General features: G+C 36.0%; 1 protein-coding gene and 2 pseudogenes across 1 annotated transcript; all 3 read right to left on the reverse strand.

The window, feature by feature from the left end:
- Positions 1–5,757: 5,757 nt before the first annotated feature.
- On the reverse strand, positions 5,758–15,516 carry LOC106330133 (BTB/POZ domain-containing protein At3g05675-like). Its single transcript, XM_013768675.1, has 4 exons — positions 15,385–15,516; positions 15,212–15,285; positions 14,237–15,071; positions 5,758–5,964 (listed from the first exon to the last, which is right to left on the reverse strand). The coding sequence occupies exons 1-4, from the start codon at positions 15,397–15,399 to the stop codon at positions 5,758–5,760; spliced, it is 1,131 nt and encodes a 376-aa protein (XP_013624129.1). The 5' UTR covers positions 15,400–15,516.
- On the reverse strand, positions 5,958–10,785 carry LOC106335291 (annotated as a pseudogene).
- LOC106335290 lies at positions 12,564–14,015 on the reverse strand (annotated as a pseudogene).
- Positions 15,517–17,010: the final 1,494 nt, after the last annotated feature.

A 17,010-nucleotide genomic window follows, 5' to 3' on the forward strand; every position in this document is an offset into this window, starting at 1 on the left:
GAACTATCCGAACCCGAACCGGATCCAAATGAGAACCGAACTTTTTACGGATAGTTTCCGGTTCCTACATTTACTATCCGAACCGAACCGAACCCGAAACTATCCGAACCGAACCGAACCGAAAATAGGTCAAGTACTAAATGGATCCTGCAGCCCCTATCCGAACTACCCGTAACCCGAAATACCCGAACCGAACCGAACCGATACCCGAAATGCCCAGGCCTAGCAGATGTGTTATCTAAGTGAACTTTACAAAGTACTATTCATAGTTAGGCCTGGGTTCACGGGTCAACCCGCCCCGCACGACCTGCCAACCCACAGATCGTTTCTTTTTTTTTAGTTAAAATTTCGACCCGCTCAACCTGCAAAAAATAAACTAATACCCGCACCCACCCCGCTTTATTTTGCGGGTAATCCGTGGGACCCGCGGGTTATATTTTTAATTAAAAAAATAATTATTTAATTAGTTTTTCTATAAAATAATATATCTATAAGTGATTTTTTATATTATTTTTTAAAAATTTAATTATTTTTTTTAAAAAAAATTAATTATTTTTCTAAAAAAAATCGTATTTTTCAAAAAAAAAAGATTTTTTTTTATTTTTTATTTTATTTTGTAGGTTGGCGGGTATCCGCAAATCAAAATCCACCAATCCGCCCCGCATAAAATAGTCTTAACCCGCACCCGCGACTTGATTTTTTCAAAACGCTCGACCCGCACCGGCCCCGCAGCGGGTCAAATGGGGCGGGCCCCGCGGGCTTTGATTTAAATTCTCAGGCCTATTCATAGTTCATATATCATTTATGTTCATCCTATTTTTTGTCCATCCTTTCTTAAACATCTTGAAATAACTGATGCTAATTAATAATAAACTTTTGGCTGACAGAAAAAAAATCAAATTTGTCTAATTATCGATTAAATATTTTATGAATATTGTCTAAGAAGCTTTCAAATGATATCATAGTTTAATTTTTATTAGTTATTTATTTGTTATTTTTTAGAGTTTTTTCTATTTAAGATTTTTTTCCAAATTAAGTTTTTATTTCCTTCACAGAATTGATATATATATATATATGTCATAAAAATTACCATCAAATCAGTTTTACTTATTTATTATTTTATTTTTAATGAAAATACACTTTTTAAATAATTTAATTTATAATAAAATTATATATTAATTTGTTGTATTCTAACAATTTGATCGATTTAATTAATTTGCTTTGGTGGGTAACATAAAAAGTTTTCATATGAATCGGGGAAAACAAGCTTATGTTGTTATATTATATTTATTTGTGTATAAAGAATCTATATATAATACTAGTGTAATAAAGAAAGAACATTATTTTTTTGTAACTTCAAAAAGATACATTATTACAATTTGAAATTAATCAAAATTGAATAAAATGGTAATTAAATATTTGTAAATCTAATTTTTTATCTTGTTTAATTGGATTCTCATGAAAAAAAATCGATAGGTTAAACAAATGTTTCAAAATTTGTTGTGTAATGCTAGTGTAATAAAGAAAGAACTTCAAAAAGATACATTATTACAATTTGAAATTAATCTAAGCTTTTTCATATTTGTCAATGTTCTCACACTTTCAAAGAATATATTAGCTTAGTCACTTACTTATTTTTTTTTACAAAACAAAGTGGCGGAGTCTTGAAAGTTGAATTCATATTATTGTAACTATACATAAGAGTTTGTGATTACATACTTAGTGATTTGGTGGATAACTTAAAAAGTTTTCATATGAATCTGGGAAAACAAGCTTATGTTATTATATTATTATATTTATTTGTGTGTATAGAATCTATATATAATGCTTGTGTAATAAAGAAAGAACATTATTTTTTTTGTAACTTCAAAAGATACATTATTACAATTTGAAATTAATCAAAATTGAATAAAATGGTAATTAAATATTTATAAATCTAATTTTTTATCTTGTTTAATTGGATTCTCATGAAAAAAAATCGATAGGTTAAACAAATGTTTCAAAATTTGTTGTGTAATGCTAGTGTAATAAAGAAAGAACTTCAAAAAGATACATTATTACAATTTGAAATTAATCAAAATTGAATAAAATGGTAATTAAATATTTGTAAATCTAATTTTTTATCTTGTTTAATTGGATTCTCCTTTTTCATATTTGTCACGAAAATTTATATGTTAAACTTACTTTTACAAAATTCTTAACTTTGTCACAAAAAACAAAAATCTTTGCTTTTTCATATTTGTCAATGTTCTCACACTTGCAAAGAATATATTAGCTTAGTCACTTACTTACTTATTGCTTTTTTACAAAACAAAGTATCGGAGTCTTGAAAGTTAAATTCATATTATTGTAACTATACATAAAAGTTTGTGATTACATACTTAGTGATTTGGTGGATAACTTAAAAAGTTTTCATACGAATCGGGGAAAGCAAACTTATGTTGTTATATTATTATATTTATTTATGTATATAGAATCTATATATAATGCTAGTGTAATAAAGAAAGAACATTATTTTTTTGTAACTTCAAAAAGATACATTATTACAATTTGAAATTAATCAAAATTGAATAAAATGGTAATTAAATATTTGTAAATCTAATTTTTTTTTATCTTATTTAGTTGGATTCTCATGAAAAGAAATTGATAGGTAAAAGAAATGTTTCAAAACAAAATTCTTAACTTTGTCACGAAAAACAAAAATCTATGCTTTTTCATATTTGTCACGGAAATTTATATGTTAAACTTACTTTTACAAAATTCTTAACTTTGTCACGAAAAACAAAAATCTATGCTTTTTCATATTTGTCACGGAAATTTATATGTTAAACTTACTTTTACAAAATTCTTAACTTTGTCACGAAAAACAAAAATCTATGCTTTTTCATATTTGTCAATGTTCTCACACTTTCAAAGAATATATTAGCTTACTCACTTACTTATTGTCAATCTATGCTTTTTCATATTTGTCACGGAAATTTATATGTTAAACTTACTTTTACAAAATTCTTAACTTTGTCACGAAAAACAAAAATCTATGCTTTTTCATATTTGTCAATGTTCTCACACTTTCAATGAATATATTAGCTTAGTCACTTACTTATTATTTCTTACAAAACAAAGTATTGGAGTCTTGAAAGTTGAATTCATATTATTGTAACTATACATAAGAGTTTGTGATTACATACTTAGTGATTTGGTGGATAACTTAAAAAAATTTCATATGAATCGGGGAAAGCAAGCTTATGTTTTTATATTATTATATTTATTTGTGTATATAGAATATATATATATAATGGTAGTGTAGTATCGAACCAGAGAGCTGCTTGTTGAAATCTGCATCAATTCTGCCAGACTACACCAGTTTCATTTTTAATACTCACATTTAATTCATATATTTTAAAAAAGTTCGTATTACATTTGTGTACACCAACCATGCTTGTGTACACAAAATACATTGGGTAACTACATAATATCATAATACACAGTCCTGATTGTACACGTGTACATATGAATGAAGGAAATATTTTTTTTCTTTGTAAAAGGACGAGGATGAGTGGTTAACGTGAATGAAAGGGGTGTTTGTGAGTAGAGGTTATTTTGGTAAATTGATACTTGATATCATAAGTGTTTGATTTGGTGTTGCTTATATTGTCGATGTTATATGTTAATTGTACATGTGTACAACCATTGTTGTGATCAATTCTTTTAGTGTTGTACACATGTACAATATTGTATATTATCATAAGTGTTTGATTTTGTGTTGCTTATATTGCCGATGTATATGTTTGTACATATATACAACCATTGTTGTGACCAATTTTGTACAATATTGTATATTCTTGGTGTACACATGCAAATATCAGTTTTGAACATTGTAAATACATTTTTGTTGCAAGACTTCCATTTCCTTTTTTTGGTAAACTGATAATATTATAAAAATAACAAGTTCAAGAGAATTGTCCAAACAAGCGATAAAACATATTACAACAACTGCCTACACCCATAAAACCCAGCCATCAAAACAATATTGATGCTGCAACCCATAAGGAAAGATCCAAAACCCAAAAACATAGACCAACCAAAGACCAAAAAAAAACAAATCCATACTGCAACTATACACATCCTTGACCTCAGAGGTCAAGTAACTAACAGCCTCGAAAACAACTTTCTCATAAGGTGAAGGTTGTTCCTGAAGGCAATCGAGTTGTATTAAGAAAGCATCATAACTTCCACATAGATAACAATGGCTCTGAAAGTGTTCTTGTTGTAGGATCAGCCAACGCTCTCATCTCAGCAGCAGCTGTATCTTCTCTTCTCCGCCACCGTTTTTCTCATTTTATACTCTTACCTGTCTCCAGGACCAACAACAACTTAGTTTCCTCCTATCTCAATTTCTCCGGCGAAAACAACAACCAAGTCAGATTTCAAGTGAATTTTCTCATAAGAAATCATCCAACCAAGCGAATCAATCATGATGAAATGCCAGAGAGAGAGAGAGAGAGAGAGATGATAATTATCACCTGGTGTACTGCTCTTCAACCCAGCTTCGATAATTTCCACTTCTTATACGAAAAATAAATTAAACAACACTAAAACTGAAGACGCATGAAAAAGTTACTTTCATCCCAGGAAAACAAAAAGAAACAAAAAAAAAATCAGTAAGAGAATGAAACCCAAAAATTGAATTTGGGAATTGAAATCAACAGCTCGAAGACCATAAACCCTAATTACATGGGAAACAAAGAGGAAAATAGCAAAAGGAATCAGTTGTGGTTAACTCACCTTCACAAGAAGAAGAACACAATCTATGACAATCTGATCCGCCGTAGGTTTTAACAGAAAGTGAGGATTTTACGGTGGTGGAGGAGGCATAAAGCATTTTGTCGGATTTAATAGAACTAGCTTGTTTTAGTTGTTATATAATCTGAATTGTTTGTTTTGAATCTAGATCAAAAGATCCAAAGGCTGAAAATTAGTATAAATCACATCATGATTTATCTATGGATTGTGGCCATTGGATCACATGTTAATGAGTGGTGCAGAACCACTCTCGCTTACACCGATAAAAATTTACAAAAGAAAATTTCGGTTTGTTGCTTTAATTAAGACAAAAGGGTAAAAGAGAAAATTTGCTATAGGTTTTGCTGGAAAAAGTACAATAAAGTGCGTTAGGAGCTACAAGTAACCTATGATGAAATTATAAACTTAGAAATTGTCCTAGAATGTAAATCTTTCTTTATTAAAATAGAAGTATTTTCTTGCCAATCGTTTGGCAACACGAATTGCAAAGTAAAAAAAAAAAAAAATTATGTTTGGACACAAATATAACATATATATTCGGCTTATGTTTTATAAAAAATGTAGGCAAAATTGTAACTAAAACTCTTCTGCGTCGGTGCGTAAATAAAAAAACATTAATCCATGTCGAATGTGCCTTTGATTTAGTTATATTGTTCCCACATTTTTTCGGTTTGTCAAATGTCAGATTGTCAGATCAATTAGAATAATATTCTCACCTAACTAGATTTTGCGATAAAGCCTCAACTTACGGTGCATGTTCCTCTTTTACAAATTTAAAGCATGTTCCTCCGAAATGAATGTTCCTATTTTACAAATTTAAAGCATGTTCCTCCCAAATGAGGAAATATCTCTGCACAATTGGAAAGAACTAACACATCTGTCAATAAGAAATTGTTAAAAGAGACCTACACAACAACAAAAAGCAAACACACAGAACGTTCCTCTTTTCTAGATTCAGACCTCAACAAAGGAGTTTAAGATATGTCCTTCCCACCAAACCCAGTCTTCTCTTGGCAACTTTTGATCTCCCTCTGTAAAATCCGGATACACCCCATTCTTGCTTAACCACTCAATCAATATCTCAGCTTGGTCTGAAGATGGCAACGCTAGAATTATTGACACAAAGGAAGACTCCAAAGCTTGCCATATCTCTCCATCTATCTTACATCTCACCCCTTCCTCCTAATCTTCTTCTTCTCCATCATCATTCTTATTACAACCTGCTGAATCAACAAGAGGCTTTGTTTCTCTTACAAAAGGAAGCCATAGTTTCACCATCTGAAGCCGTTTCACTGTTGGTAATATCACAGTTCCATAACCAATCGCCTCCACAACTTTCGAAGTCACCTCAGTGACTGTAACTCTTATCTCCACCGTCTCTGCGGCCGTTTCCATAGCTTCAACTACCTTAACTAACTTCTCAGACGTGTCAACCCATGTTACAACAAAATCTCTCACCATTTCCAACTTTGTGAGTATCTGAAACGCCCATGACAAATCCGACACAACCATCTTTAAAGACAACCCGTTCTTGCTAGTGACCTCATCTAGACACTGGAAGAATCTAGCAAAGAGACTATTCACACATTCCTTTACTTCAAGCTTGATTCGTTCATCAGCAATCAACAATGGAGCATCATCATCTTCAGTTATCATATACTCAAAACTGTTCTTGAGCTGATGCATTTATGTCAAACAAGGGCAAAGGCGGAGAGGAGGTAGCGAATCTAAAAGCAGACGAAAAGATTCCAGTAACAGCAGACTGAACAACAGGTTGGAGACGAGCAAGAACCGTCTCTGCTTCTGGTCCAATCATATGTATAACCAGCAACATCTCTTCCTCTTCACCTTCTTCCCATCAGAAGAATGTTGCATCAGATCATCATTCTCCACAACTTTGTTATTATTACCATCACCACCTTCGTCATCCTCAACATGATCCTCATCTTCATCGTCATCTTCATCTTCATCATCATCATCATCTTCATCATCATCGTCATCCTTTTCTTCATCCTCACCAGCTGCACTTTCATTGTTTGCCTCTATATTTATGCCCATATATTCTTGGTCTTCAGTTTCCTTTCCGTCAAGAATACAATGAGGGATCTCCAAAAGTAGTACACCGCAGCCTTTGACCTTCCAGGGTTTATCATGGACAATGAATTCAAAAGTAAGCTCGCTTAAAGTGGTTTCTTTGGCTTCAGGGCAATCAGAGAAAGAATCTTCAAATATATAAAGATGATCTCCAAATCCATATAGAGCTGGCATAAGGAGCTGGTTTGATACACCTCCTACTGTGAGGCCATTCTGTTTTCCCTTGACGGAATAAGACATGCAGTTCAATGAATTCTCACCCACTTCATCATTGTCATCGTCATCACTGGTATCCCCGAGATGATTATATACCTCTGACAGCAAGATACAAGCTTTGAATCTGAAGGATGAAGGAAGAGGTCTTGGAGTCAAATTGATCACTAAGGAACCTGAACTTGCTCGGTGAGTGAAGTGTGAAGGCACTTCTTCACCAGGTAAGATCGCATATTTGCAAGCCGATGTCTGGATGAGATTTCTAGCTTTTTGTGCAAATGTTTGGATTTCGAAAAGAGGAGTCTATTCTCTTCAAAGAATAACAACCTTGTGCATCTAAAGATAGAAGGGAATCTGGAAGCGGTGGAATTGCTACGAGCCTCCTTCTGCATTCTTTGACGTCAAGCTTAATTAGCCTCGAGAGACATCTGATGCAATCTGGAATAGTCTTGATACCTTTACTGCAGAGACGCAATGTTATAGGGGATGTAAGAGCCTTCTTGGGCAGACATATCGGCAAAATGTAGTCAACTCTGAAGTCTGATCGTAATCTCCAACTGTGCTTAAAGTCAGGACCCCACTCAATTATTGCTTCAAATACGTCATCAGACCTGTATACTTCTTCATCATCTTCATATGCATCTTCATAAAGAAGATCAGAAGGATAGTAATCATAGTTACGCAGACAAAGAAACTCAAGATTCTCCAACTTAGAAATGTTTGGCGATATAGTTTTCAGCTTCTTGCATCCGTGCATAATTAGTTTACGCAGACGAAATAGGTTCTCAATCCATGGAGGAACTTCTTTTATCCCTGTTTCGAACAAGCTCAACACAACGATGCTGTCAGGAACATTTGGAAAGTCTTTGATTTTTGTACACCCAGATATATCCAGTCGATAAAGCTTAGTGGCATTGCCAATAGAGCTTGTGAGCTCTACCAAACTTCTGCAGTAGGAGAGATGTACATCCTCGAGACTCATTGCTTCTGAGAGATCTGGAAGCTTTTTCAGATTTCAAGAGAAATTCAACGCCAACATCTTGAGGCATGGGAGAGGCTATACAAAGAAAAATTATGAGTTTTAGATAAATGACTAATCGTGCAATACAATACAAAACAAAATATGAGTATATATTTTTACTTTAGTTCCCTCCCAAAGCATCTCCAATTTGCTAAATTGCAGGATTAGTTCAACAAGAAACTTGCCAGAGAACTTGGACGGCCAAACTCTCAATGGACACCCTTCCCAATGTAGCAATCTAAGTTTGTCAGGAAGACAGTCGAGCCCCTCGGGTATGCGTAAGGTTTTAGTTTCGAAGTATATAAACTGAAGATTATTCTTCCCTTGGAAAGCACTTTTATTTATTTGGATTTTCTCGCTCGTACTCAACCATATGCCTAGAACATTTCCGGTAACCTAGAATAAATTATTCAGATAGAACCAAATCTCAGCTTCAAAAACAGAGGACATAGAAGACTGCAGATGTAAAATATAATGAAAAAAAACTTACAGTATCTTCATCATCAAGAACATCAGAAATCTCCTTGGTGTCCGTCAAGAACCGTCGCTTTCCAGGCTCCTCCAAATACTGTTTCTTGACAATTTCTCTACCCATTTGAAGCAGTAATCTATGCATTTTAATGAATCCGTGTTCTATATATATAAGAGATTTTTGAGCTAAGACTTCAAGCCCAAAGTTGACTTCCAAACTACTGTTTACAAAATACCTTTTGAACCTTTCAAGCTTGATACCAGCAAAGAAACATGCTAAATGCAGAAAAAGAGTTCTTTCGTTATCTCTCAAGGCGTTGTAGTTAAACCTTAGAGTTGATTCAATTTCTCTGTCAAGGGTACACCTGAGCCATGGTAGTGCATGTATCCACTCGTCCATGGACATTCCTTGTAGATAAGATCCCATAACTCTCAGGCCTAGAGGAAGATCACCAGCAAGTCCAGTAACTTCCCAAGCAAGCATTTTAAAATCATCATCTGGAGGAGACTTTTGACCGAAAGCATATTGGCTGAAGATCTCAAGAGCCTCATCTTCAGTTGGATATTCCATCTCGTAGATATGATTGATCCCCAATCTGAGTTGCTTGAGAATTTTTCTATCTTCGGTTGTAATGATAATAATACTTCCGGGACTAACCCATCCACTCTGCTTTTCCAGTTCTTCTAGTTGCCACCAGTTGTCCACTTCATCAAGAACAACCAACACCTTTTTATCTCTCAGCATTTCTTGAGCCCTTCCTAAGTGTCGAACCTCAATGTCCCCTCTGTTGAATATTTGACACAACAAGTTTTTCTGCAAACGCAACTTTAACTGATAGTCGTTGCCACATGGCTTCTCATAACTTCCCTGATATTCTCCAAAAACGTGTTGAATTGAAAATCAGGAGAGAGTTGGTTGTATAAAACTCTGGCAGTGGTCGTCTTCCCGATCCCGGGAGGACCCAGAACCCAAATCACCTTAACTTCTTCTGACTGTAGGATCAACTTCGATTTTATCTCCTTGATACGAGCTCTTATGCCAACAAAGTCATCAAAATCTTTTGAAGGGGTGAAACCCAACACAGCCATGACATCTGAGGCTACTTTGTTGATCAAATCAGCTTCACTGCCACCAATGTTCTAAAAATTCCACCAATGTTCTAAAAATCGCTAGGCGGTAACTAGGCGCTTTATAGAGGACTACCGACTAGGCGGATTATTCGGGGCCTAGGCGAGGCCTAGCGTTATCAAATTGTTGATTTATTTTATATATTTTATACATTTGTATAACATATTTTAGTTTTTAAGTTTAATTATAAAATTATTGTGATGAATTATCAAAATTAGATATACAAAACAGAAGAAAGTAGACAAATTTGTAGATTTGTAATAATATTATTGCTTTATTTAACATATATAGACAATTTTAGATCGATTTTAACCGATTTAGAACAGTTTAAACCAATTTGAATCATATAAATCGGTATAAATCGGATTTTAAGAAAATCGTTTCGGATAGGACCGAGTTGCTGCCTAGGCCCCGCCTAGGCGCCGCTAGACCGATTTTCAGAACCCTGACTGCCACTAACAAAAACAACAGAGGATATTCATTAAAAACAGTCATCATCATGTATCCAAATGGAAGTTAAAAAAAGAAGTGAACGAACCAGTTGCTAGAGTGGTAACCAGCTATACCAGCGACATCATACAAAGCTTGCCTCCATGCCTTCTTCACCTTTTGTGTTTTCCCCAAACAGGTTTCATCAAAGGCTTTTCAGAAATCTCCAGTTTGCTTCCTAACATCAGATGGATCCACATTGTAGAAAATGGTCATCACTGTTTGACCAAACTCTTCCCTGCCCTTCATGATTTCCACTAACTCATCCAGACACCAGCTTGAAGAAGGGTAGTTACGGGAGAGCAAAAAAACGGCAACCCTAGAATGTCTGATCGCTTTAACAAGCTCTGGACCGACAGATTCGCCTCGCTTGATCTCGTTATCAATGAAAACAATGATTCCCTTGCTTTTGAACTCTTTCAGAACGTGACTAAGAAAGCCTTTGCGCACGTCTTCGCCACGGAAGCGCAGAAAGACGTGATACAACCAACTGCGAGCCAGAGATGAAGAAGAAGAAGAAGAAGAAGAAGAAGAAGAAGAAGAAGCCATCATCATCGTTAACAGCAAGAAGAAGAGAATCACTAAGCTTTCAGGTTTGAAGAGGACACAAAAAGGTGAAGACGCGTATACAGAAAGGATCCACAGGTAGTAGGTGTTGACTTATTTGCAAGTGGAGAGGAAACAGTCTTTTTTTATATATAAAAAAAACGAATGGGCGACCGCGGGAATGTAATAATGATCTTTTGTGTTGGTTGACTTTGTTGTGGGTGGAAGACTTTGGTACGTTTGTTTTTCTTATGACACTATATGTTGTGTGAGTCTTTTGGTTGTTAAGGACCTCGTGATTGAAATTTGTTATTCTGGTCTTGTTTTATTTTGAAAGTTCTCATGGAGTTTTTTTTTCGTAACTATAGTTTTGGCAGAGAAACACACACAAAAAGAGTTAAAAGAGACCTAAACAACGAGGCAGAGAAACAGAATATTCCTCTTTCTAGATTCAGACCTCAACAAAAGAGTTTTAAGACATGCCCTTTCCATCTTCCTCTCCCCCTAGCAAACCCAATCTTCTCTTGGCAACTTTTGATCTGTAACACCAAACCTCAAAAGCCTCTGTCAAATCCGGATACACCCTATTCTTGCTCAACTTTTCATAACAAGTCGCCTCCACAACTTTCGAAGTTGTCAGTTGTAACTATCCTTCGCCTAATATAAAAGTAAGGCTCGTGAGTTGTATTAGATATCAGAGATAGATAGATTGTACTAGTATTACAAACTTTAGGTCACGGCGGTTGTGATCTTGGAAGAGTTTAGTAATTTGTCTTGCCAGGCCCAGAGACGTAGCCACATCGGTGAACTCTGGGTAATCAATTAATATCTGTGTGTACTCCTGTTCTTATTTCGTTTCTCTTTCGTTCCTTGCGTATTCGTGTTCCTGAGTGTTTTTCCGTGAGGTTCCTTGTCGTGAATTGTGCAACGTCGGTTTGAGGCTGAACAGCTTCGCGGTTCATATCGAACATAAAACGAAATTGAATTCTAACAGAAGCGTTGGTCCTATCTTACAACGCAAACCGGAATGTTAAGAGACTCTTCCACTGTATGATCTATATCTGTGGGCGTGGTGGCATGTTATATGGGACGTAACCATGGCCACATTTCCTCATTTTCTGCATGCGGAGGTTTTGGTAGAGACATGTCAGTCATGCGCGCGGGCATAGGCGTGGCTGAAGTTGAACGTGGAGTGACTCCACGCTTTTGTCCGCTGGAGTTGATCATTTTCGAGCCTAGTTAGATTGAATATTTCTTTCAAGGACTTTGGTTGAAACATTGGGATCCCTTGTTGTATAGCCGGATTAAGCCCACCCATGAATGTGCCCACGAGCGCTTTTAGTGTCCAGCCTTCCACTTTGTTCTGCAACCTCTCGAATTCGCGCTGGTAGTCGCCTAATAATCTTAGATAGTGCCTCGTCAAAGTCCTCTCCGTCAGTTGGGCCAAAAAGCGCCCATAGCTAGTTCTTTCTCAAAGATCTCCCACGTGATGAGCGTGTGGTCTTCTTCTCGGAGAGCTTCCGAAATGGCCTGCCACCAGTCATTGGCCTCGCGGTCGAGATGGTATGATGCCAAGTGTACTTACTGGTCCTGGTGTATCTCTTGGTATGCGAAGTATTGTTTTGATTTGCCTTACTCACCCATTCTGTTGGATCTCCGCCTGAGAACTTAGGAAAGTACAGTTTGACATTTTTCTTGGTGGTGGTGCTGCTGCGAACGGGTTAGTGTTCCCGGTGCTGATACCAAATGATAGCTGCAATCCCGATTACAACTTTAGTTTCAGAACACTTGTAACACTTTGGGCAGAAAAGGCTGTCTCTTTTTGGCTTTTTTATTGATTTAAATAAGAAAACAAGAACAAACAGTTGGAGTTTCAACTCCTAGAAACAAGGTAAATGGAAAAGTGGAAGAGATGGCTCCTAAACACAAGGATGACCAAGCCTCTTCTTATTAACAACAACTTGAAACAAATGACAAATAAAACAGAAAGAAACCAACTTCATCTTCACATCAAGTACTTGGGGTTTGGTATTCGCTTATGGTTTGATGTACGTCGGTTCCGTTCAGGTGGTCCTATTGCAATGGCATCACAAAGTCATTTGATGGTATAAAACCTAACACAGCCATGACATCTGAGGCGACTTTGTTGATCAAATCAGCTTCATTTCCACTAACAAAAAGAAAGGATAATACATTAAAACAATCATAATCATGTACTAAAAACATAATATTCAAGCGGAAGTACAAAAAAGAGTGAACGAACCAGTTGCTAGAGTGATAACCAGCTATACCAGCGACATCATTCAAAGCTTGCCTCCATGCCTTCTTCAACTCTTCTGTTTTACCCACACAGGTTTCATCAAAGGCTTTTCCGAAATCTCCGGTCTGCTTCCTAACTTCAGATGGATCCACTTCGTAGAAAATGGTCATCACTGTTTGACCAACCTCTTCCCTGCACTTCATGATTTCAACTAATTAACTCATCCAGACACCAGCTTGAAGAAGCGTAGTTACGGGAGAGCAATACCACGGCAACCCTTGATTGTCTGATCGCTTTAACAAGCTCTGGATTGATAGATCCACCTCGCTTGATCTCGTTATCAATGAAAACGATGATTCCCTTGCTTTTGAACTCTTTCAGAACGTGGCTAAGAAAGCCTTTGCGAACGTCTTCACCACGGAAGCTCAGGAAGACGTGATACAACCAAGTGAGAGCCACAGACGAAGAAGCCATCATCATCGTTAACAGAAGAGGATCACAAAGCTTTCAGATCACAAAGAAAGGTGAAGACGCGTAAATAGAAAGGATAGGATTGTATTGTATTAGATCATGACTTCTTTGCAAGTGGAGAGGAAAAGTCAAGAAATGCACTGTAACGTGAACCGGTTTTGTTTATTTTAATTTGAATTACAACTAATGAACTAAACCAAACTCACCGTCCTTTCTTGTAATAATTAAACCCTAATTGTGTCACGTGTAGGAGGATGCCATCACAAATTTAATAAGTATGACTTTTTTTGACAAGTAACTCTGTTTAAAGCCTAAACCTAGTTTTGTTGGTCGAGGTATATAACTCTTTTACAAATTTAAAGCATGTTCCTCCCTAATGAGGAAATATCTCTGCACAATTGGAAAGAACTAACACATCTGTCAACAGTATTTACAGATTTGGCAGATAACACACAAGAAATAGTTAAAAGAGACCTACACAACAACAAAAACCCACAGAACGTTCCTCTTTTCTAGATTCAGAACTCAACAAAAGAGTTTAAGACATGCCCTTCCCATCTTCCTCTCCACCTAGCAAACCCAATCTTCTCTTGGCCACTTTTGATCTATAACACCAAACCTCAAAAGCCTCTGTCAGATCCGGATACACCCCATTCTTGCTTAACCACTCAGTCAATATCTCAGCTTGGTCTGAAGACACAAAGGAAGACTCCAAAGCTTGCCATATCTCTCCATCTATTTTACATCTCACCCCTTCCTCCTTATCTTCTTCTTGATTGGTTACAACTGAGTCAACAAGAGGCTTTGTTTTTCTTACAAAGGGAAGCCATAGTTTAACCATCTGAAGCCGTTTCACTGTTGGTAATATCACAGTTCCGTAACCAATCACCTCCACAACTTTCGAAGTCACCTCAGTGACCTTAACTCTTATCTCCACCGTCTCTGCACCCGCTTCCATCGCTTCAACTACCTTAGCTAACTTCTCAGTTGTGTCAACCCATGTTACAACAAAATCTCTCACCATTTCCATCTTTGTTAGTATCTGAAACGCCCATGACAAATTCGACACAACCATCTTTAAAGACAACCCGTTCTTGCTACTGACCTCTTCTAGACACTGGAAGAATCTAGCAAAGAGACTCTTCACACATTCCTTTACTTCAATCTTGATTACTTCATCAGCAATCAACAACGGAGCATCGTCATCTTCGGTTATCATATACTCAATCTGTTCCTGAGCAGATGCTTTTATGTCACACAAGGGCTGAGGTGGAGACGAGGTAGCGAATCTAAAAGCCGACGAAAAGATTCCAGCAACAGCAGACTGATCAACCTGCTGTAAACGAGCAAGAACCGGCTCTGCTTCCGGTCCAATCATCGGTATAACCCTCAACATCTCTTCCTCTTCACCTTCCTCCCAAGGAACAGCTTCCAAGTAGTTCACACAAGCAGTGACAACCAGAGGACAATCCAGCTCCTTGGCAACACAGAGAATCCCCAACGCGCTTTTCACGTTATGACACAAGTGATGATCCTCAGGGACATCATCATCAGAGCCAACAACGTAGAGAAGTCTTAAGAGATTGATGTGATAGAGAATCACCATGAAAGATAGAAAGAGTGAGATCTAGTTACAACACAGACCACCAGAAGTAAGATCAAGTACATGGATAAATACAGAGAGCAAAAAACTTTTAATTACTCTAACCCTAACCGATCAAAGCTCAACTTCATCCTCATCACGTCTAGATTCTTCTCCTTCAGTTTCATTATTTGCTTCTGTGTTTCCTGCATCAAAAAAAACCAGTCATTATCACTATCCTTAACTTTATTATTATTACATTATCACAATCACCATCTCATCATAATCCTTTTCTTCATCCTCACCGCCTGCACTTTCATTGTTTGCCTCTAAAAGTCGTACACCGCAGCCTTTGACCTTCAAGGTTTTATGGCGGACTCTGAACACAAAAGTAAGCTCGCTGAAAGTGGTTTCTTCGGCTTCAGGACAATCCTGGCTTAGAAAGAAAGAATCTTCAAATATATACATATGGTCTCCATGTCTATATATAATAGCAAACTCAATTTTGTTGGCTGATGACATCATCACTTTTTTATAGGAAAATAAAATCTAAATCCAACGGTTGAGTTTATCGATACTTTGTAATCTAACGGATAAAATTTTCTTCCCTTTATAAAATCCAACGTCAGCAATCTCTTTCAGCAAAAGACGTGTTCTTTTGCCCTAAATCAACGTTTCTCTAAACGACACACTCCTTCATATACGTCCCGTTGTAAAAGGTATCTCATTTGTTTTCTTTTGGATCAACGCGTCTTATCAATTACACCCCTTTGGAGTCGCCTCTTTTTTCAATCTATATATATGGTAGTTTCAAATTAATTTTCCCTCATTCACTCATCGTCCAAGTTTTTAAACATATTTATTTTCCTCTCATACAGTTCCATCATTTCTTTCGTATCTGTTTTTGTCTCTGCAATATTTTATTTCGATGTCACTCTTTCGTTAATTATAGGAAAGTAAATCAATCAGTGACAGTGGTTTTTGTTTTATTTGAAGGGGCATCTATCTCTTTTAAAGTGTTTCCGATTGCATAGGAGGAGATGGAGTGAATCATGTCTTCTTTTTGGCCAACTAAGATTACTTACCGATTTCGAATTTATTTTGTCTCTGACATTGGTACTTTCCAAGTTTTTTACTGCAGTTAATTATAATGTTTTCTACTCAATTTTCATTTCACTTTTCTGTATTTTTGTTAATTGGTATTTGATGCTTTGCCAGAAGAACTGATCTGAAAGTCGCTTTTTCTATTTTCTAATTCTATTGATGTCCCTTTTCATACGTGTATTGTTCAAACAACACCCAATTATAATTGAATAAGGAACAATTCTCTTTAAGGCACTGAACCATGTGGGAGACAAACGTTTGAAAAACAGAGAAGGTGAAAATTGGTTGACCGAAGAATTTGATTACGGTGGTGATTGTTTCATTAGTTTTTAGTTTTTGGTTTTTAGATTTTAGCTTTTGGTTTTTAGATTTTAGTTTTTGGTTTTCAGTTTTTGGTTTTTAGTTTTTAGATTTAGATTTTGGTTTTGAGAAAAAGACAAAAATAGCACTAAATCAAGTTTTTGTTCCCAAACTAGCACTCAAGGTCAAAAGTCACAAAAATAGCACTTAATGTTTTATCAAAAGTCACAAACTTAGGGTTTAGAGTTAAAGGGTGGGGTTTAGGGTTTAGGGTTTAGGGTTTAGAGTTTAGGGTTTAGGGTTTAGAGTTGAGAAATGAGGTTTTGGGATATGATTTCAAATTTTGAAAAATAAAAAAATTAAAATTTTCAAAGGATAAACTTAGAAAGGTGCTATTTTGGTCATTTTAGTTTTTGAGTGCTATTTTTGTGATATAAACTTAGAAATGTGCTATTTTGGAGATTTGCCCTTTGGTTTTTGGATTTGCTGTATTTTTTTAAAATTTTCAAAAATTAACTAATACATTA

This window comes from Brassica oleracea, chromosome C3, assembly GCF_000695525.1.
Source record: "Brassica oleracea var. oleracea cultivar TO1000 chromosome C3, BOL, whole genome shotgun sequence".
NCBI lineage: Eukaryota > Viridiplantae > Streptophyta > Magnoliopsida > Brassicales > Brassicaceae > Brassica > Brassica oleracea.